Here is a 24,252-nt window from a genome sequence, read left to right as displayed (position 1 = left end):
ATAATTTAATGTTGTTAAAATTCCCAGTAGCAAAACAAGAAAATGTAAGTTGTGACTGCTCGTAGTGCGTTTTATCTAATTCTGAAATAGTTTAACTTTGAGAACTTAGAACATTAATGAAGAACATTAGAGGAACGTTGTAAAAAAACCTTAAAAGAATGAGAAATCGAGGCAATGAAATAATGCTTAATCCTGGTGGGAAATTAATTACAAGCAACTGAGTATGAAATGTCAGTCAGATTTTTAAGCTTATTTATTAATTTATTAATCCTGGTTTTCAGAAGAAAATACACACCCAGTTTCATGAACAAATGGTCAATCTTTAATAACATTCCTATGTAAAACATCTCTTTATTCCAAAGCAAATATATATAAATATATACAGTTATTTATATTGGTCACCGACAGTCCAACAAGAACAAGAATTTGAGGCTACCAGTGTTCTTTGGAGAACAAGCAGTAGTTTTCACTATCTTGCTGATATTTTTAAACAAGAAAACATCTAGTTTGAAACCAGCAGATGATATTGCACATGTTTACTAGTAGCCAAGATCAAGTACCTAACAAAAATAAATTTACAGTGCATCAAATATACACAGGTCCACTTTCTTAAAAGTCTAAACCTTAATAAAAACCAATGTGAAAAAATAATGTTCAAAAGGGTCGTTAATAAATAAGAGATCAACAGAATCTTACTGCAAACCTCCTTTAAGAGTGAGAAATTTCTAGGTTTATGTAGTAAACAAGTTTTGCCCATCTTTTTTGGTACATGTGTGCTGCTTCAGTAACAATTCTATTGCAAAATAGAATATACCACACTCAGGTGTACAGAACTGTCCATGAGCCCCACCAATCAGTAAAGTTGTGGATTCAACCAAACCAAGTACATATGAGGTCACAGAACTTACAAAAACTTCTATAAGTCTGCAGTGCAAACATGTTTTTCTGTACTCATCAAAAAAGGTACATAATAGCTGCACTTTGCTAATAAAGCACATTTCTAATATATACATAGGCTTGCAGGGACTCTTGATAAAACAAGACCACCTTCTTAGACATTCATATTTTGAAAGAATTAAGAAGCACAAATGAGCATTGTGACAAAAAGAGCTTTGCAAGGGATTTTCATATTCCAGGGCAGCTAAAAGATCCTTATGTTAACAGAACCACAACAGTCACAGTGGATTGTGAGTGTGTGGCATTGCAGTGGGAGGAGCGCAAGGGAGAGAGAAAAAACCCAATAGTGCAAGCATGGGACGAGATCTTGAGATCCTATCAGAGTATGAATAGAACAGGTCAATGCCTCCATTGGCACATGGTGATGACATCATATGTGACCCTGGGGCTATGACCACATAAAGATCAAAAGCTTCGCCCCCTCACCGTACACAAATATATCCCCAAGCTAAAATGGGTGCTTATGACAACAGACTTCCTTGACTATGAGCAAAAATCCCAGGTAACAACCCCAACCTTTGAGCTCCCAGTTTGCTGTATTTTAGTTCTTGTTTTCCATTTTTGTGCATGTGGGCTGAGGTACAAGTGCACACGCTAACATGGTGTGCCTCTGGATTGAAAGGAGGGCATTGTTCAGGTCTTATGTACTTATGCAGCTGTATAATATTGCCATACTGTTCTATTTTATGATGTGTTGAATATTAGGGGCTTAGCCCTCTTATGTAAATAAATAAAAAAAGAGAAAAAATGTTAATGGCACTCTTGGCTTGTTGTATGTTGATTAGGATAATAATTGTTTGAAAAAACATTTACATAAAAGGAACTGCAACAGTCATCCCTGTCCTTGCACTTGCAGTTTTGTAAATTCCAGTTGGCTGTTGGACTAAAGTACTTCGGGTGATAAGGGCTGGCTAACAACTCCAATAGCCTCCTAATAATTGTTTTTTTAACTACCAAAACAAAGGACTGAAACAAAATTATCTATCTTATTTCAGCACTAAAGTTACACTTGAGTAGCATACTTGAGTCCTAGAAAATACTTTGAGTAAATGGACAAGCCTGCTGAAACTTCAAGAGTCCACTCTGCAATGTCTAGGATTTTAGAGTTGCAGTGGTCTTCAAAAGCTTTTAACTAGCAGTCCAACCTTCTTAACTACTGCAGCACAAATGTCTCAGAGTAGTGATTTAACAACTGTTTGTAGACTTTGCATGAACAACATTGCCCTTTGTGGTCTTGTTCTAATTTTATATATCTATAACTACATACCAACAGCATGGTCTGCATGGTAAACCAGTACGTAGTTTGTAACATGTTCTTGGCTACACTATGAAACCACCTCATTGTCATGGCTGCTCTGTCATGCTACTAACTTGTTAAGTTTCCTCTGCTTTACTGAGGAATTGTCATATTTATTGAATTTGATAGGTTCCTGGTTGTTTTTTTGCTTCATGAAAGGCTATCTTGTCAAGCCACTGTCTCACCTGGTTGTGAGGTTTTGTCATTCATGGCACTTAGTCTTCAATGCGATATTTCGTCACAACCTTGACTAGGAGGGTCTACAGTGTAACTTCACCCTGGCTGCATTATCAAGCCTTAATATGAACACAAAATCTCACCAATCCATTGCCGACTCAGAGCTGCTATCCTACCCTTCTCTCATAACACTGTTCGTATTAACTCACCATGTGATAGCTACACTGGCATAGAACTCATTATGAATGCATTGCCTTGCAATATGCCATGGCAAGGCTGCTCTAGCACTCCCATAGTTATTGGGGGTCAGTCATAGATTTCCAGTCATGCCACTCATTCATCAACTATGGTGCTATTTCAGTTTCTCAACATGGTTAGGTTGCTCGGAGTCCCCAGTATAGCAGCAATAGTTGCTGTTTTGTAGCAAGAAGGGGACTATTTTGCCATTAACCCATCATAATAAATCACTGTGCATTATGCAACTTGTGCATGTTCCAAATCAAACTTTTCACTTTAACAGGAACGTGTTGCTTAATATTAAAGTGTCATCGAATGTTTCAAGCACTCCTCTTAAAAAACAAATACATTTTAAATGACGGATGAAAAATATTGCAGTGAGTTTTCTTACACTTCAATTGTTCTTGTAACCTTTGTATTCTGCATACCAACAGACTAACACCTTCTTGTTAGAGATATCAGAAACATTTTTAAAAGAAATGTAATAGACAGCGATTGAATAAAAAGTCAGACAAAAAAAATTGAAAAATACTTCACCTGGTAAAGGCGATAAAAAACATCAAGATGCCACATTAAAATGTTTAGTAATTGTGTGTATGTACAGATTTTACAGTAATAGCCCCATATACAATGATTTAGGAGCTGCGGTGTACTACTTCCTGTATGGTTAAAAGAAGGCACCAGCATAATATGGTTTTACTGTAGTAGAAAGATGTTTACCATCTATGGCAGTGAAGACACAAAACAGTTGTAATAACTATTTTCAAGGATCGTCTGGCATTGTAGTTATGAACCTGCAATTTGTTATGTGGTGAGGCTACATTAAATAATATATCTGACATGCAGGTTAACTGGCACCAAAGTCATTTACAATATATCCAAATCCTATAGTTAAAACAAAAATCAATATTTGTTCTATTAAATTTAAAAAATCCCATACCGGAGCTGAAAAGAAAGTCCAGTGTCTGCAGAAGGCCCCAAAGCATACATAGGTAATAACAAAGGATTCATTCAAACAAACTACTTTCTTAGATCTTCAAGTACCAATTTAAAAATAAAATACAAAATAAAATATTCAGTAGTTTTCCACGTGCAAAGCCAGCAGGGTGGGGTTTTTCAAGGCAGGTGTGCATTGTAGAGAAGAAACAAGTTATTGGTCCAACCTCAAAGGGTGTGCAGCAATCTGAGCCAGGGTATGTCAAACGACACATGTGCCGTCTTTTTGTCACTCAGGCTTGAAGTTCCCTTGTTTCCTCACATAATGAAAGCAGTCTCCCAACGCAAAGTTCAGTTTAAACCCACAAATACTATGATCTGTAATCTTTTCGCATAGTGTGAGCCATCCAGTTCACTTTAGTAGTCCAACTTTCCCGAAGTGCCTCATCAAATTTTTGTCTAAACTGCTTTAGTGCATCTTCTTCAGTCTTCCCTAGAGCTAGAGAGTCCTAAAGAAATGGGAAAAATGCATACAACTTACCAAACAATGATTATTTGCAGTCATTTTTATAGTAGCATTCAAAGTAACAAACTAGGTATTAAAATTAAAAAAAACTGGATATATTTTGCAAGATTAATTAAAATCAATTCAATGTATCATCTTTATTTTTATCTATAACTAAACCCAGTAAGTGAAAAAAGCTATAATTGTACGCAACATAAAAAATAGAGAATGGCTAAAAAGTATTACTTACCAGTATAGTTCTATACCCGAATTTAGTTCTGACCTTTGAAAGTGAATTCTTGAGGAGGAAAGGGGCGGAGGGTGGTGTGGCGTGACACTAAGGGGGATGGACACTGACGGTGCTCTCTCTCCTGCCCTACGCAGCTTTACAATGATTCCCATAAATAAACTCAGGCTTTAGAGAGAATGGAGACTGGCACAGGTAACAGGAGCGCATGAAAGCGTACCTCAAGCGCAGATCGACTGAGGCTGATTGAAGCTCAGCTTGCATCGTAAACAACATGCTGCTGTGTGCCTTGCAAACTTAATGGAGTTGAAGAACAGCGATTGAAGCAATATAGAAGACAACGTGGTAGGGGTGAGCAATTAAAGAGCAAGTTACTTACCTTTGGTTAAGATGTATCTGTAAGAAACATTAGTTAGATTCCTCACCTTAGAATATCCCCAGGCGTCAGGCTGGATCCGGAAAGTTTTTTCATCAGCAATACCCCTGCGCGTCGCTAGGCGTCGTCTGCGGCTCCGCGTCCGTCGTCGGCATCGTCGTGCGCCGGGATGACGGAGTACTTAGATGCCGCCCTCGCGCGCTGACGTCAGTTCTTGTACATAGCTTTCCGCGCCAGGAACGCAGAGCCATGCAAGAGACCGACACTGGTGCAAAAAAATTCTAGGGCCCTGAAAGGGGCGACCTCAACCCTAGATATCGGCTCGCAGAACAGGGAGGATGGGTGGGTCGGTGAGGAATCTAACTAACTAATGTTTCTTACCGAAGGTAAGTAACTTGTTCATCTGAAAGAAACACGTTAGTTAGATTCCTCACCTTAGAATAGATACCCTAGCAATACCAACCCCGGTGGTGGGTCTGTGAACCAAGATCACACCAGAAAGTCCTGAAGCCGTATCTCCGGACTTGGCTGTCCAGGCAATAATGCTTAGCAAACGTGTGCAGCGAGGCCCACGTTGCTGCCTGACAGATGTCCTGCAAGGGGACTCCCCGTCCCAGTGCAGTTGAAGCCGCTCTGGCCCGAGTAGAATGGGCCCTCAGCCCTACAGGAGGTTCCTTTTTAGCTAAGGAGTAACATGCCTGGATACACAAAACGACCCACGAGAGATGGTCCGTTTGTGCACAGCTCGTCCCTTCTTAGCGCCCACGTAACCTACCATGAGTTGGTCGTCCACCCGGAACTGCTTGGTGCGATCCAAATAGAAGGACAGCGCCTGTTTTGGGTCCAGACGGTGGAGCCTCTCTTCCTCTGTCGAGGGATGCGGAAAGAAGGTGGGCAGCGTTACAGACTGCCCGATGTGAAAGGCAGTCACCACCTCAGGAAGGAAAGAAGGACGAGTCCTGAGAATAACTTTGTCTGGATGGACAGAAAGGAAAGGAGGCTTAGAAGAGAGTCTGGAGCTCACTCACCCTTCTAGCAGAGGTGATGGCCACCAGGAAAGCAGTCTTAAGCGTCAAAAGACGAAGAGTACTATTATGAAGTGGCTCAAAGGGAGCGCACATCAGAAACATCAATACCAGATTCAAATGCCACTGAGGCATTACAAAAGGGACAGGAGGAAACATGTTAGTAATGCCCTTGACGAAGTGAGAAACAACAGGGGATTTAAAAAGAGAAGGCTGATCAGGAAGCCGTAAGAAGGCAAAGATAGCTGAAAGATAACCTTTTAGAGTGCCCAGAGCAGAGCCCTGCTAGGCCATGGAAAGCAGAAAGAGGAGAACCTCAGAAAGAGGGGCGGAAAGGGGATCCACAGCCTTTGCTGTGCACCATGCCACAAATTTGTTCCACCTGCAGGCGTATACCGATTTTGTGGAGGGACGCCTGGCTGCCAGAAAAACATCACAGACTTCAGGAGGCAAGTCAAATGGCATCAACTGTCGCCGCTCAATCTCCACGCATGGAGGTGGAGACTGGACAGGTTCGGGTTGAGGACCATCCCCTGCTGCTGCGACAGAAAGTCCTCCTGAAGAGGCAGTCGTATCTGAGGATCGATCGACAGACTGAGTAGCTCGGGATACCAGTACCTTCTTGCCCAATCTGGAGCCACCAAGATGACTTGGGCCCGGTCGCGCCTGATCTTCTTCAGCACTCTTAGCAGAAGTGATATAGGCGGAAAGGCGTACAACAGACTGCAACTCCACTCGCGACGAAAGGCGTCCCCGAGCGAGTACTGCCTTGGAAACTCCAACACGCAGTACTGCGGACATTGCGCATTCTCTTCGGTGGCGAATAGTTCTAACCAAGGCTCTCCCCACTGCCGAAAGAGGCCTTGCGCCACGTCCGAGTTTAGACACCATTCGTGATCCATCATGCACCGGCGGCTGAATTAGTCTGCTCTGGCGTTCAGAGGGCCCGCCAGATGTTGAACCACCAGGGTGATGCCCTGATGTTCCAGCAATGTCCAGAGGCGCAGAGCCTCCTGACAAAGGGTCCACGACCCCACCCCGCCCGGTTTGTTGCAATACCACATGGCGGTGGTGTTGTGTGTGAACACCTGCACTACACTTCCCCGGACAGAGGGAAGGAGTGCCTTCAGTGCAAGCCGGATCGCTCTCAGCTCCAAAAGGTTGATATGGAGCAGAGACTCCGCCGGAGACCAGAGGCCTCTGATCTCCGCCTCTCCCATGTGGCCCCCCCCCATCCCAGGAGGGACGCATCCGTCACTACTACGTGCTCCGGTTGGGGTAGGGAGAGGGATCTGCCACTGACCCAATCGCGGTCCGCGAGCCACCACTGCAATTGCTTTGCAGTGCCCTCCGAGATCAAGACAAGGTCGGACAGGTTGCCCCGATGCTAGGCCCACTGAGATTTCAGGTCCCACTGCAGTGCCCGCATCCGCCACCTGGCGTGATGTACCAGCAGGAGGCCATCAGACCCAGAAGCCGCAGCACCAACCTGACCGAAACCCGTGATAGAGGTCGAAAGATGGGAATCAGGGCCTGAATATCACGGACCCGCTGTTTCGGAGGATAAGCCCGGGACTGCTCAGAGTCCAGAACCGCTCCGATGAAGAGGAGCTTCTGGGAGGGACTCAGATGAGACTTCGGCACATTGATGGAGAACCCCAGCAAATGCAGGAGGTCGGCCGTAGTCTGGAGGTGGGAGACGACTGCCTGGGGCGAGCCCGCCTTCAACAACCAGTCGTCGAGATAGGGGAAGACTGGAACCCCCAATCTGCGCAGATGAGCTGCGACCACCGCCATCACTTTCGTGAACACCAGAGGGGCACTGGTGAGGCCGAAGGGGAGCACGGTAAACTGAAAATGCTCCTGGCCCACCGTGAACCGCAGGTAACGCAGGTGGGCCGGCAGGACGGGGATGTGAAAATAAGCAAGTCCAACGCTACCATCCAGTCTCCAGGGTCTAGGGCAGCCAGAACCTGAGCTAAGGTGAGCATCTTGAACCTTTCCTTCCGGAGGAAGACGTTGACGCTCCTGAGGTCCAAGATAGGGCGTAGTCCCCCTTTGCCCTTCTTGGGAACCAGAAAGTAGTGGGAATAGCAACCACAACCTACTTCTGGACCAGGAACGCGCTCGATGGCCCCCTAGGCCAAGAGGGCCGTAACTTCCTCCCGCAGAAGATTCAAGTGATCCCCCGACATGCGGTGGGGCTGCGGTGGCATGGCTGGAGGGGTCGTTTCGGAGGGGAGGGAGTAGCCCCTTCGGACAATTTGCAGCACCCACCTGTCCGACGTGATGGTACGCCAGTGGAGCAGGTGATGGTGAACTCTGCCTCCCACTGGCGTGGAATGGGCCTGAAAGCACAGACTAGGAGGGCTTTGAGGCGGATGCTGCTGGGGTAGATGTGGACTGACCAGCACGTTGTCCCCCAGTACTCGGCGGAATCCACGTCCGTGACCGCGTGCAGGTTAGTTCTGCGGCCGGTGGCTAGGTGGACGTGAGGTGGCACCCCTTCCTTGGCTACGAAAGGGACGAAAAGCAGAAGTTTGCGGTCACGGGCCGAGAGGCCCAAGGACTTGGCCGTAGCCCGGGAGTCCTTGAAGCGCACCAGCGCACTATCCGCCTTTTCGCCAAAGAGGTGACTGCCATCAAAGGGCATATCCATGAGGGTGCTCTGGACATCCCCTGAGAAAGACGTGGACCGCAGCCAGGCGTGGTCGACATCGCCCTACCCAGCGAGTCCATAGTGTCTAGTCCACATCTGATAGCGTGTCGCGCTGCATCCCACCTGTCGGCAAGAGCCTGGGCGAGCCGTGTCCGGGTCTCCTCCAGACACTGGGGCAGCACGTCCTCCACCGTATCCCACAGGGAGTGAGAGTAACGGTCCAAGAGGCAAGCGGTGTTAAGAGACCACAGTCCCAACCTAAGGGAGGAGAACAGCATCTTACCGAACTGTTCAAGCCTCTTGGATTCCCGATCCGGGGGAGCGGACGGGAAGGAGGATTGGGAAGTAGAGGCCTGGATAGCCAGGCTCTCGGGCGTGGGGTGTTGGGACAGAAAACTGGGGTCGCCCGGTGGCGCCGGGCCACGTTCCGATCCACAGGAGGTACTGTGGAGGGCTTGGACCAGGTGCCCTTCAGAACATCCACTAGTGCTTCATTAAACTGCAGCAGAGGCTCCGAGGAGCTTGCTGACGGTTGGAGCACTTCAGTGAGGAGGTTTGTCCTCACGGCCACAGCAGGCAGCTCCAGCCCAAGGGCTTCGGCCGCCTTGCGCAGCACCACAGAAAATGCAGCACCTTCCTCCGAAGCCAAAGTCGGAGGAGAGATGAAGCCAGTGTCAGGGGAGGTGTCAAGACTTCTGGCATCCCCCAGCTCATCTGCCCAGTCCTGTGATAAGTGGGCCTGCAAGGCCAGAGGGTCCTCAGACCCCTCCCAGTTGTCACCGTCATCCGATTCCTGGTAGACAGGTGGAATGATCGGTGCCGGGCGAAAGATGAGTGCCACCCATCGGCGTTGGACGCGGCGCCGCTCCGATGCCGGGCCCGGACCGGGACTGAATCGGGGAATGGCGGCGTCCAAAAGCAGCGCCGGAGGTGGTACCGGATGCGACGCCGGCGGAGGGGTCGTGAGGTCGACCAGTGTCATCTGGGATCCAGGCCTGGATCCCACGGGGACCTGCAGCGTCCGGACCGGAGTCGACGAGGGCGCCGGGGCCAGAGCCGCCGGCCCGCTAGGCACCCGAGTTGAGCCCGCGGGGCCCGAAGGTGCGCCGGCAGGCGTCGATGGCGGAGCCAGGCCTCTCATGGCTGAGAGGAAGGCACTGATCTCCGCCAGAGTCACGTTGGTCCCAGGGACCGGCGGGTATGGGGACGGACATGACTCCTGCGGCTCAGACGGAGCCGCGTGGGTGGTACCACCCGAACCCTCAGCCGAGTCACGCGACCGGCGAGGGGAGCCCAAAGAGCGATGCCGCCTCTTGGACTTCTTACCATGCTTCGACTTACCTGAAGACTTGGAACCGGACAAGTGGTGGTGACTGCGGCTCCGCGACGAGTCCCTCGACCTCCTCCGGGACTGTGAACGGGACCGTGAACGGCGCGGAGCCGACTGCCGAAACTCCAGGAGCTTGCGTGACCACTCCCACCTAGCCTTCAAAGTCAGGGCCCGGCAGTCGAGGCAGAACTCGGAATCGTGGTCGGCCCCCAGGCAGGAAAGGCACCGGCGATGGTGGTCCGTAACCGACATCAGTCGGTGACAGGAGTCACAGGGTTTGAAACCAGGCATCCTACCGGCACCAGGGTCGAGTCGACAAAGACCAAAAAGAGTCAAAAACGTTTAGTCAAAAAATGACTAAGGGGTAAGCTCTTCCCGGATCGGCGCTGACTGACGCGGAAAAAAGAAGAACTGACGTCATCACGGCGCACGACGCCGGAACCGCAGACGCGACGTGCAGGGGTATTGTGGACGAAAAAACTTTCCAGATCCAGCCTGACGCCTGGGGAAATTCTAAGGTGAGGAATCGAACTAACATGTTTCTTTCAGATATGGTGTATACTGCCTGCTGCGTGCCACACAAAGCTTGCTTAATGAGCTGCATCCTGAAAGCCCATTTAAGAGTTCTTCTGAATCCTCTATTGTTTAGCATACTATTAGGTGGAGAAAGCAGAGGATTCTACCATACCGTTTGAAGTTCTTGCATAAGATTGGGCATTAGTGACTATTAAGACTAGCTCACAAAGGAGCATTTTGTACTAAGAGTTGAGCATCGTTTTTATGATCCTGAGTTGGCCAACGACCTTGTTGCATTGTTGTATTTGTGAGCAGGCTCAATCCCTATAGTTGCGGAGAGTTAATTGAGCGATATTGAAAGAGAACACAGCAAAGAGTTTCAAAAGAGTTAAGGTTGATATTCCACAGCTATCCCCTGCAGTCAAAGATGAAACAGATACCCCGATTGCAATAGAGACTCTCTTGAATTAGCTGACCTGCATGAAAAGCTTAATACACTTATTCTCTCCTAGATGTTAACTATTGTCCAGCAGAAGGCAGTTTTTTGCAGTGGGTTTTTCATGCATTGTAGTTTTCAGGCGCCGCCGGTCCACTATTATGTTTAAGTCTAGGAATACCAGCTCCTTTCTACTCATGGTTTTGGGTAAACTTCAGAAATTCATTCTGTGTATTCAGCCAGGTCATATTTATTTTTTCTTTTCAACAGAGGTTGAGAAAACACTTCACAACTGAGTGATATACATAATACTTGTTAGTATGAAGACATAAGCATAGAGACGAGAAGGGATGCGCATGCAAATCACTACCGTAATGGAACCTGATTGATGTTCCATTCTTGACCACCATTTTAATCAACATGCGGTCTAGCTCTCAGAACGAACGAGATGACATGACGTCCTTGCGTTCTTACCAGGATTTAACATGCCGGCTGGCACTGCATTTGCAATATGCGGTCCCCAGTGGCAGACCAAATAGGTGATAGAACAGAGGAGAAACCTTGAAGTGGTAAGCGCAGCACATGCCACACATGCTTATCTTGCCTATCTTTAAATCGCTATCACTGAGCATCCCTCAGAACTACCGGATGATTATGACAATACACAAAATCGCATAAGATATCGCAAACACCATGCTTTCCTTTTTATTGATGTACCGCTAACAACGCTCTTGCCATAAGCATCATATGATCTACCTGCTGTACAGTGAGATATATAGAGGCAACAGTGATATCGCCTGCATTACTAAAACAACGTTTTTCTTTCCTACCTTCGCTCACTCCATACATAGGGTGACTATAGGTTTCCCTCTCCCCCAGAGGAACCGAGATGAGATAGCAAAGCATTTTACATGCACGTGTTGTGTGTTTCATTGTATTATACTTGTGTGTCCTTGTAAACATACTTTAGGACTACGGGTTGCTTTTATTTGGACTACACTAGATGAGCCCACTTACAATGCATTTTCAAATCACATATCTACCCACTTGGAGGTGCTCACTACGATTGAAATTGTTTTTACCGAACGCAAAGGAGCACGCATAAGCCGAATTCTCCATTTTATCTTCACAGAGACAGTGATCTCCAGACAGGTGGTAATAGTGTATACACCTTTTCACTAGCATGCAATAAGTATGCGTCCATTGTGATGCAATAGGAGTGGTACCATGGAGTTTAATTCCCTAGGTCCTGATGAAAAGCCAATAGGGGTACGGCTTGAAACATGTTGACCTTTTAGGAGACTAGGTACATGACAACGGCTGAAACGTTGATCAGCAAACTCGAAGGCTCAATGCACTATCAGATTAGTTTCAAAACTAAACACCAGTGAAGAAATTGGAGATCTAATTCTAAAACAGGAACCACAGAGTGAATATATGGATATTTTGCCTTCTTGAACATCGTAAGAAAGAAGATGACTTGTGTTTGATTAATTGATTAATGGATATTGACGAAACCTGATCTGGGGGAATCTAGTTGCACTCACGGTAATTGTCATCATAGAATTCTGTCATTTCCTCTTTAGAACTCAAAATGCCCAAGAGCAATGATATTTAAACCACTAACCCTGATCTACACCAAAAGGATTCTATAATGGGCAGATGCTAACCCAAACTTTCCAAAGAAGGGCCAAAAAAAATCTTTCATAAAAGAATACACCAGTGAAAAGGAAGAAAGAACTCCCTGACATAGACGACAAGATTAATGGACATGAAGTGTGGTCTTGTAGGCCATTGAGGATGAAAGTTACCTTCAAAGGGGAATCCTTCATGTTTATCTAAAGGTAAGCGTTCTAAACAATAAACAAGGGTTGTGTGGTGTTTTGTAGATGCTTTTTACCTACCGGCATTTCTTATAGCATGAAGTGTTACATAATATCTTGGGGTGACACTGCACATATTTTAGGAAGAACTCATGGAAAGTTCTTTATAGTGTTTAATGTATTGCTATTCCTTGTGCCATACATAGCAACAAACGTTTACCTTTTAATTTAGGAATACTCACTAAAAATTAAAACTTTCTCCACAATGTATATCCTATTGTGGAGAATTAACTTGATTAAAGCTGTGAACTGGTAGAACTGGCAGGATGTTAGGATGGTTCAGGTGAGAGGTTTTATGCTGGAGTCTTTTGCACAACTTGCAGTTGAAGACAGGGCCACCAACCATTGAATATTACACATTGCTGAAACTGAAGGAAGTGGCATTTAAACTGACATTAACTCCGTCAATGCCCTACGATCATTTTTCTATACGTTGCAAGGTCATTCTCACATAGCTTCCCACTTATACAAACATTTTGAGAGGCAAAACATATCAATGGAGCCCTGAAAGAAATGAAAGGCAGAGATGGGAATTTGGGCAGAGGAATCTATTGAGGAACAAAAGTGGTAGAAAGTTTTTAAATCGTCTACCAAGGCAAGCATTTCGATCATTTAGCCAATCCAGATTCATTGTTATATATAAATGCCCATGGACAACCTAAAGCCTGTTCAAGTGCAGGGTCAAGATTTGAATATATACTGGAATTGTGATATTCATACGTTGGTCAAATGTGAGTCACTTAAGGATTATTGGTCTCAAGTTACGGAAGAAGTAAACTGTATATTTGACACTTACTGAACACTTAAGCCAATTTGGCCCTGTCCGAGTATATTTTTGAACCTACACCGTGAGACCTTTGTGAAGATGATAGGAGACATTGTTGGAGATGTTTAACTGGAAAAACATATTCCCTTATCTCAACACTTGGGTGTGCATAGGTCATGTTCATAGATGCCAGAATATATGAGAATGTTCAGTAGAAATACTGATGCAAGCAGCCAGTTTATGATCAAGTCTGATCAAGCATATAGAGAAAATTAAACACCTGTCTCATCAGTGATGTAGCTAAAATGGAATACACATATCTGTTCCATTGTCTTTATTATATTGTGCACGCCACAGAGTGATAGCTGATTTTGCTTGTTGACTTCTCTACCTTTTGATACCTTTGCAGAAGGTCTTTGTCTCTCTCTTTTTTTGTCGGTTTCATTTTCATGAAATTCACCTTATTCTATTATTCTTTGCCGCTGCAATTGTTTGAAATAGATGTTTTCGGAAATTGTTGCTTGAAGTATCACACCATGTCATCTATGTATGAGGAAATTACATTTCACTGCGAAAGTTGTGCTATTGTTTATTTTAACCTTTATATTAACTTATTCTAATAGCATATGAACACAAAAAAAGAAATGAAATATTTGAAAATAGATCATTCTAAATAGATAGTGAACATGCCACATCACTGCAAAATAATTTTTTCAACTGACACTAATGATCCAAGTCTCGGCTCTTTTTTCGCCATAAGAGACTTCAAATAGGGGTTAACTGAAGATACAATGTATACTGTGGGAAGGTGTACTGATGACCAGTATAAGCAGTAGGAAAATATTTTTCTTGTTCATTTTCTAGCCTATGCAAGTCATCACTTTTTAAACACAAAAAGAGATAATTCTGAACATTAATGGTGGATGTTAAAATGATGCTGTAGAGTTACTGCAACTAGCTCTGGAACCAAACCCATAGTGCAAATAATTTCTGTTAGCAGGCAAGCAAGGTAGACATACGGAGACCAGAAGGCAACTCTATAGATTCTTGGCTTAAGGAGATGTTTAAGAAAAACAGGACAAGTAAAGGACACCAACAGATTGTTGTACTCGCTATGATAGTTTCTTTGCATTATTTTAATTAAAAAGAAAGGCACCCATCCAAAAAAAGGACATTTAGAATGAGATGCAAAAGTAGTATCTGTAGTTCTAAAGCAATCCTTGTACTTCACAAAAATTAGTAATTGTGCTTGCCCAAGGAGCAAACTGAATCAAGAACAGTCCATGTTTGTTTGGTAATATCAAATGAGACTACAATTGTGGTAGCATCTGTCAAGGGGGCACGAAGCACGGTGAAAGTGCACTAGTTTAGAAAGCTTACCGACTTTTTCACCTTTATTCTTTCCGTTTCTTTTCTCATTTTTGTGTACCAGCTGTAGGAAACGGCAGTCCATAGGGATTTCACCTACAATTTCCTTCTCTTTTCACAGTTATCCTAAGAACTAAAGAGGGGAAAAAATACCTGATGTATTGTCTGTACTTGCGCTGATGTCCAAACCCACAGTGTGGTAGAGGTAATCCATAGTAGACAGAGCCTGATACCTAAAAACATCCCTCTATATTTTTCCCTAAGGGTAACGCTCCGAGATCAAGGAAGAAAGAGAAATCATTACCCCCTTTTTCAGAAGGAGGCAGAATTCGTCGAGCAGATTAAGAAAGAATGACTCAGAGGATATATATATATATATATATATATATATATATATATATATATATATGTATTGTATTGATGAAAGATTAGCAGCCAAGAAACCTCCCTCGTCACTGTTTTTAATGTAATTTCTTTAATGTGTTTGTCCTTTGCATGGTATATGACATGTGGAACGCAGACTGTCTGACACAATTATTGGTTAGACCGTAATGTTTATAAGTGAATTCAGGCCCACTTGGGCTTTATGAGATGAATAACGTGTTGATTAACGTGGTGGTATGAGAGCGGTGGAAACTCAGCAATTTTGATAAGAGTAATATATGATTGGTACCATGCTTTGGTTACGATTGATAACACGCTAGGTACAGGATTATCAAGAATAATATCCTGTTCATTGACATTTAATCTTTAACAATTATAAAAGATTTCAATTTATTATTACCCCCGTTAATGCATTTGCTTTAATTCACACAGACTTTTGTATATATGTATATAATTGTTTCACCAAGGGTGAAGGATTTTCTGGTTTAAACTACGAGTCTGTCTTCCATGATATTGTGGTTGTAGTCACGTCACGTGATTTGGGACGAACACGTAAGCATGTAAATAAGGTTTCGAAACTTGCACAAACAGTTGGTGAACAAGCCTGCTGGGCAGGCGAAACGCGTCCAAACCGGCTGTATAAGAAATAAATATCTTATTGAACCTGGACACGGCGTCGTCATCCTTTAAAATTGTCAAGTCCTCTGTACAAAGGCAAAGTGGAATTTTTGGATATGATTCTTTACGTTAGCAATGGCCAACTTCATACCAAATTGCATCGGAAAACCACTGCAGGGAATTCCATTCTTCATGCAGATAGTGCTCATCCCCACCACACTATTCGCAGTATTCCCTATAGCGAATTCCTCAGGATTTGCAGAATTTGTAGTGAGGAATCAGAATGCCAAACTTGCCAATCAGAAGCCTATGCTCGTTTCCTCACTCGTGGTTATTCCAAAACAATTTTGGATTCTGCACTCACTAAGTCTAATCTCTTACCTAGGGTAGATCTCCTCACCGTTAAAAAAGCACAAGTGACACCTTCTTTACCATCTAACAGTGAGGCTGACTTAACCAATATCAGATTTGTTACCACCTACAGTCAGCAAGACAAACAAATTCGCAAAATGATTTATACACAGTGGCCTATTGTGCTAACTGACATGACACTTAAACCTATTTTGCCAGAGTTGCCTGCGATCACTTTTAGACGGGCCCCTTCTATGAGGGATGCCCTTGTCAAATCCAGCCCTGAAGTCTCCCTCAAAAAAACTTGGTTGACCAAAAAAGGTTTTTATAAATGCAACTCCTGTCGTGCATGCACTTTTGCCACTAATAGCATTGAATACACCACTGCATTCGACAATAAGAAAGTACCTATCCGCGACTATCTTACATGTCGTACAGAATTTGCGATTTACAAACTACGTTGTACTTGTGGCCTTGAGTACATTGGAAGCACGAAGCTCCCTGTACACAAACGGATTCTACAGCATGTCAGGGCTATAGTCAATTCAGACCCAAACTATCCTGTGGCGAGACATTTTAAATTGGTCCACGACAACAAACTTAAGGATCTAGAATACACTGTGTTAGGGGCTGTGCCAAATTCGGTGAGAGGAGGCAATCGTGAGAAAACACTCCGCCAATTAGAGACCCACTTTATCTTGTCCCTTGACACTAAGATGCCTTACGGCCTTAACAATAGTGAGGATTTACACAACTTTCTTTAATATGTCTCACTTTAGTCTATCCCATCTGGACTTCTGCCCTGTCCTGTTGTAATCATGCTGTAGTCATTTTATACTCACTTGTGCTAACTGTGTCATTCATTTTATTCATTTTTTATCTACCCTTTGTATCTTACTGAGAGTTGTGCCTTTGTACTATGTGTTAGGCTCTTAAGATCGACCTCCGTATATTTGTTCAGGCCTGAACAAATTTTGCTTATTGCCTCTTTTTAATTACAGTAGCTATCAGCTTTTTATATGTAGCACATTGCACTTTTGTTGACTCCTTGATGGTTTTTTTCTTGCCAGTTTGATAGACTTGACAGTTTCTTTCGAGAGAATTATTTCTCTGTATTGCTGCTTCTATACCTATTTTTCAGATTGGCAATGTTTATCTTTAGTACTGTATATGTTATGTTTATTAATATACCATCTCGATATTCTCTCATGTTATAAGAATTTTTTATCTGTCATCTTTTTAACATTCTGCTCATTTGCACTGTGTTTTAGAATCATTATTGTTAAGTTTATTGCTATATGTCAATTGTTACTGCCATTATGTTCATATTTATGTCCCTTTGGCACTAGGCACTTGTCTTTGACTAAGCGGTATTTGCACATTTATTCTGATTTTTGGCACTGGCCAAGGACTCAGCGATATTTGCACAATATTTGATGATTCGTTGCACTTGCATTTTTTGCACTCAAAACAGTAACTTTGCTGTTTTGACTACATCTCTGATGAAATTTACCAATGAGTTTTTAAGGTATTTTTTAAAATACTATTTATCATATGTACATAATATTTGCCATTATCATCTGTATTAATTTAGCAGCTTTATAATATTGAATTCAGTTAGTTGCTACTAACTATCAATACAGTGTTTTGTAACTGTCGGTAGTTTCATAACTTGCCATTATCTGTATCAGGAGTCTGTTGTTTAGTTTGATGTACACTAAGGTTTATTTTTACAGGAATTTGTGCTTGTGTGTTAATTTATGCACGATTGTTCCCGAGCGCGTCATGTGATCAAGCTCGCGGATGCGAGCGAAACGCGTCATGGTGGACACTATGTCCGATGGATTGTAATGGACTCACACTTGCCTTTGCTTGATTAAAAAGAAGTCTTGCACCGATTCTGGATTCCGGCTTTTGTTTAATTATGTGAGCATATCGCAGAGGTCCCAGCCAGCGTTCTTCCCGCCTGTTGGCTGTTAGTCAGGCGGTGCTGGATTGGTTTAGTGATATATATATATATATATATATATATATATATGAATTTCCAATTACACCATCTTGGTAATTGTTTTGCATTAGCAATGAATGAGTACGTAAAAATGACGAGATCAATAGTAACTTCCATGTTTACTATAAATGTAATGAGCACTAGCACTTTAAATTGAGGGTCTGTCAATTCGTGTGGTCAGGTGATCAAGGCCGCTTGGACGGCCGAAACGCGTCTGGACATTGGGAAATAAATAAAGCAAACTGTTTTGGTAGAACAGTGGTCTGTGCCCGTGATTTTCCTTCAGGAAAAAGAATTGCGTGTTGCTTTATATATATATATATATATATATATATATATATATATATGCTGGGTCTTGGCTGGCGCACTCACGTACTTGCCCTGCTGTTGCTGCTCCTGGGTTCTCTACACACCGGGTCTCCCCCGCTGCCGCTACATTACCCTGCGGCCGGAGAGCGGGGAGACTACACCTCCCAGGCGCCCTAGCGCCCGTCTGACGCCACTCACGCGCCCGGAGCCGCACTAAAAGCCCGCGGCTCCCTCCGCGTCGCGGGACACGCGCGGGCAGCGCCGGGCTAAGCCCGGGACAAGGGCGGGACCGTCTGTGGCCGTCCGAGGTCGAGCGAGGACGGGACGGGCCACATTATTGTCGTCTGCATCCATGTGCCACTCCCTTTGGGACTGATACTCTACAGGTATTGCTGTTGCTGAAACCAATTGACGCTTTGGGATACTAACACTTGATTCATCTCCAGCCAGTATTATAGTATAGTGATATAATGTCTAAACAAAGGAATCCTTCAACGACAAATACTATGGACAACTACCTGGTCCAGATCGTTCGTAAAATCAATAATGATAGGAGGGCGTCATTGGGGCTAACATGTTCTCCCAATTCCCCACCGTTGATTCCTTTGTCTGGCTTACCGTTGGACTCTCCTTCACAGGGTATTAGTAGCTCTTTCTCTGATGTAGCGATTTTAGATAGCGACACCTTTGAATCCTGTGTACCCCTAGCTCCTAATTCGCCACTAAACCCTGTCTTAGACATAGTAGAGGTTGTTGAAGGGGCTGACCCACAGTCTCCTCCCCTCCCCTTGAGGACCAGGGTAGTTAGAGCGTGTAGAAAATCCCAGATTAAAAAAAATGGGACTCGTTTAGGGAGGAAAAGGGTAACCACTGCAAACAAAAGCGCTAATAAAGAAGATGTATCGGGGTCGCTTGCTAACAAAAATCCTGAGATTGAGCTCTCTGCGAAGATTGTAAACATGATCGATACTAAGATAGAAAGTATCATCACACCATTGGTAGTTAAAATCGACCTATTATGGCAGAGGTAGCTAGATTGAACGCTATAATAAACAGGCCAGTGGAAGAAGTTACTAGAGTAATACCTCTATCTCCAAATGTATGTATTATAAATGGGGTGCCTTCTAACGGAGGACCAAGTACTGTAGCAAATGAGACAGCTAACGTTCTACTTCAGCAATCTGGAATTAATAAAAACCTCCAGAAGGCAAGTATAGACAGACATAAAGCCCTACCACTGGCAAGTGACCAATTCCAATGTATTACCGAGGCTGAACCCCTTACACTGGTTCTTGCTAATGTCCCTACTTTGACGGCTGATAAAGCAGAATCTACATCTTCTTTGATTAGTAAATCTTTACACTGGTTGGTAAACAACATGAAGATGTCTCCTTGGGGCGAGCAAAAATTAGCAGGGGAAATTATTATGGCTAGAAGGGTCGAATGGCTAGGGCATCATCCAAAAAAATTCACAGGAGATTGTGTGGTCCTTAATTTTTCTAATCCCGAAGTCCTCCCTAATGTTTTGGCTAACATACACCCCCCACAACGAAGACAGGGTGCCATTATCCCACTAACTCTCAAATATTTCTACTATAAGAGAAACAGAGATACCCACCGTGTGCCATTGAGACCAGGGTGGATCCCGGCCTTAAGCAAAGGGGGTAGGAGTGATTCCACCAGTAAGTGGAATATTAGTCTAGAAAACAGGTTTGGGGTGTTATCAGACTTAAATGCATGTGATTGACTTGATGGAGAAACTAATTTGGTTAACAAGAATATAGTATTGTCTAATACTGTGACCGCCTCTACAATTCCTGTTAGCCCCAGAGACATTGGGACAATAGGGAACCAAAGAGAAATCCAGGTTGACGCCATTGAATTATTGGGGCCTATATTCCCCAACAATCCTGGAGGGGCGAGTCTGGCACTTGATGCATTAGTAAATGTCGCACCAGGTATTTTAAGCACTACCATTGATTGTGTGGGTAGGACAACTGGTGAGACACAAGGCTTATTGACTAAAGATCTTCCTTGCCCTCCTGCAATTGACTCAGGATTGACTATTCTATCCTGGAATCTTGCAGGTATAACCAATAAGCTACATTCCATTGTATGGTGCAGCTTTGTTGACCAATTTGATATAATTTTATTTTAAGAAACGTGGTCTCTGGTCCCAGTCTTTCACACTGGATTTCTCAATTTCCACATACCTGCCACCAAAAAAGCAAAAGGTCGACCATCGGGTGGTTTAATAATTTGGGTACGTCAATCATTATGTTGTAAAATTAACCAACCCAACCTTCCATCCAAAGATATTTGGTCTTTAAATCTCATCTGGCCCAATGACCAGGGTATGGCTATTTTCAACACTTATGCTCGAGGGATGGTTGGAGGAACTTTGTCTGATGTGACAACTGTTTTGGATTATCAGCTTACAGTGCTCCCTCCTGAAATGATAATAATCGTAGGAGGAGATTTTAATACGACCTTTGAGCCTCTTGGCCCTGAGGATCAATTTCTTGCTGTTGAAGAGGACAATAGGTGGGGTATCCCCCAGCTGGATCTTCCCCCAGTCAAGAGATGGTCCGCTGCAGCTATCCAACTTAAAGCACTTTGTCTGGAAAGAGGGCTTAGAGCTGCCAATGGGCGCACTAAGTCAGATCGCCAGGGCGCAAGCACATTTGACAATGGCAGGTTTGCTAGTCGTATTGATTATTTCCTGGTGGATGTTAGAGCCTGGAACAGATTGAATGATATGTCCATAATCCCACGGGATGAAAGTGACCATAATCCCCTGTGTTTGGAACTACAAATGTCAATTAGCCCTAGAGAATCCAAAACTGGGGGGGAAAAAAATCACCCTGGACATTGTCGTATCGAATAACATGCGACATGTTAAATGGGATAGATTTATAGAGAAGTTGGGAAATTAAGAGGACCTTAAAAAAGCGACTACTAGTGAGGTGGCCAATTTAAGTTCTCAATCGACTAATACAAATTTCCATCTAACTATGCTTGAGGCCCATAATATCTTTTTCTCAAAACTCCAAGGGTTCTTTATGAAGCCCTCTAGGATTGGAAAAGCTATTAAGGGACACCCACCAGAGGAGGGAAGGTTCAACAAAACTTGTAAAATAGCTCGCCAGAATTTGAGCGTTGCTTTGAGATCAAGAAACGCGGAAGATGTGAGACTAGCTAGGAAGCTATATAGACAAGCCCAGCTAGTAGCTAAGAAAGAGTGGGATGAGGAACAGTGGCAAGATTTGAAACACGCATGCTTGGCCAAAGACCAAAAACGATTTTGGGCTATAGTAAAGTGGGACAGAGGCGGGTCTGCACCTTCTCCCCAAAATAATGTGGCAAAAAACCAATGGGTAGATTTCTTTAAACCACAGTACGCTTCTGTCTCATCTGAAGGAGAGCATCCACTTCCCCCTACCATCTACTTCCAAACGCAGGTGTTCTCGATTAAAGAAGTCAACTTAGCTTTGGATAGTATAACAGTGGGCCGAGCTCCTGGAATGGACGGGATACCCGCGGATGTGTTTTTAACTGACAGATTATCTTGGTGTCAATATTTTCAATGGCTAGCCAACTCAGTAGCCATGGGTGCACCTATTCCTTCTTCATGGAAAGGGGCGGAAATAATTCCGTTTTTTAAAAAAGGGGACAAATCACTCCCAAGTAACTATAGACCTATTAGTCTTATAGATTCAGCACAAAAACTAATAGGTCGATTAGTGCAAAATAAGTTACAATTCTGGGTTGAAGAAAATAATATTTTATCACCATACCAAGCTGGGTTTAGACCTTGCACTAGCTCCATTGACCAAGTTTTTTATTTTTTAGCTCTTTACTGGAGGAATGTGAAGCTGACCAACGGGACCCTTTACGCGGTCTTTATAGATTTGAGATCAGCTTTTGACCTGGTGCCTCGTCCTAAACTTTGGAGGGTCCTCGCTCAAGCAGGAATGGCCCCGGAACTACTAACCTTACTCGTCCGCTTACATGAGAATAATTATGCACAAATTAGATGGGGAAGCCAGGGGGAGGTGACTGACCCATTTCCTGTCGAACGTGGTGTTCGACAGGGATGTGTCTTGGCGCCCACGTTGTTTTCCTTGTACATTAATGGGATAGTTGACCACCTTAGATGTTCCCCCACGGATGCCCCTATATTGGCAGGGTCCCGAGTGCCTGTTCTCATGTTCGCGGACGACACGTTGTTAGTTTCGCGAACTCCAAGTGGATTACAGAAAGCGCTAAATGTTTTTGCTGATTTCTGCCAAGAACGGGGCCTTGAGATAAACACCTCCATAACTAAATTTATGTGTTTAAACCAGCGACAAAATTTTAGAGGAGTTATTAAATTTAATGGTATTCCGCTGGAACAGGTTGAGGCTTTTACATATCTAGGAATATCCCTTCAGAATAACATGAAATGGTCAAACCATATCGACATGACTGTTCTAAAGTTTAATAAGCTAGCAGGTGCAATTATTTCCAAACATAAATCCTCTTTGACCAAACCAATTAGTCCCGCCCTGGAAATTTATAACATGAAAGTTATCAGTGCTTCCTTGTATGGCTCGGAACTATGGGGTTTTGCCAACCTGAATCACTTAAGGTTGGCTGAAAACAAGTTCTTACGTAGCCTAACAGGTGTCCCCCAAAGTACTCCAATGATTCCGTTAAAATATGATCTAGGCAGGAAAAAAGTTGAGGACCTGGCACGATTACGTCCACTTTTGTATTGGCGGCGGATCATGGCAACGCCAGAATTAGCACACTACGCCACCGCCCTGAAAGATATTATTAGGGCTGACCGTTTTCATTCCATCTCATGGCTCAAAGAAATTAAAGATTTGCTTATAAAATTGGAGTTAGGGCACTTATGGAATGTTCCAAACGGTTCAAGTCTTCCATCAAAGCCAATCCTCAAGAAATTGTACTGGGATATGACCTTGACATCTGCCTCTCGTGCTGGCCAAGACTCCAACTTGACTGGTCGATTTTTTGATATCAAATCTTTACCATCTTGTGAGGCATTTTGGGACATTATAGAGAGGCCCATGGATAGGAAACTGTATTTCCAGTTTAGAATTGGGTCTCTCCCTGTAAAAGCTTTTACCCATAAATGGTCACCTTCCCAGGATGATAAATGCCATTATTGTTTAGACTTGATTGAGGACATTGGTCACTTGTTGTTTGTGTGTCCGTTGTATATTGCCCCCCGCCTTAGGTGGTTAAAGCCAGTATGTTTAAATCTGGGAACACGTAGCTACAAGGAAGCCCTAAGAATTCTTGAATCTGATTGCACGCCCTGCTTGGCTATTGCTGTTGCAAAATTTCTGGGGTGGGCATGGATATTACGTCTTCGTGCCCTGAAATCCCTTGAAACTGGTCAATGAATGCTTGTCACCAAGAAATGTCTAATTAATTTTTATTCAATATTTGATCTTTTAAATTTTTTTTATCATTGATGTTCTTACTCGATGTTATTCACCAGCATTATGATTTAATGTATTTTTATATATTATATTTTAGCTTAGTATTTATGAAATGGTTAGGATGTACTTGCTTTTATGACATGCTGTCGAATAAAGCTTTTGGAACTTGAACTTGATATATATATATATATTCAGGTATTCAGTGCAATTTATGCGTTGAGTTATCAGCAATTCTGGCATAGCAGCATTACGCGTTTCGACAGTGAAACACTGTCTTGATCACATGATATATATATATATATATATATATATATATATATATATATATATATATATATATTCACTAAAAAAACCATAGGTTTCACACATGTTATAGTTAGTTGGACAATTCACTCGTAAAAAACCAATGAAATT

At 43.6% G+C, this 24,252-nt stretch overlaps 1 protein-coding gene across 4 annotated transcripts in view; it reads right to left on the bottom strand.

The window, feature by feature from the left end:
- Window positions 1–299: 299 nt before the first annotated feature.
- The window catches only part of PIK3CB (phosphatidylinositol-4,5-bisphosphate 3-kinase catalytic subunit beta), a 965,971-nt gene continuing 942,018 nt past the window's right edge, over window positions 300–24,252 (bottom strand). For all 4 annotated transcript variants that reach the window (XM_085634521.1, XM_085634524.1, XM_085634523.1 and 1 more), the window contains one exon: window positions 300–4,113. In XM_085634521.1, the coding sequence (XP_085490647.1) occupies window positions 3,976–4,113 (138 nt within the window). In that variant the 3' untranslated portion in view covers window positions 300–3,975. The remainder of the gene's footprint in view (window positions 4,114–24,252) is intronic.

This window comes from Triturus cristatus, chromosome 11 (genome assembly GCF_964204655.1).
Source record: "Triturus cristatus chromosome 11, aTriCri1.1, whole genome shotgun sequence".
NCBI lineage: Eukaryota > Metazoa > Chordata > Amphibia > Caudata > Salamandridae > Triturus > Triturus cristatus.
The sequence above is the reverse complement of the archived record's forward strand: the minus strand, read 5'-3'. Positions and strand labels throughout refer to the sequence as shown.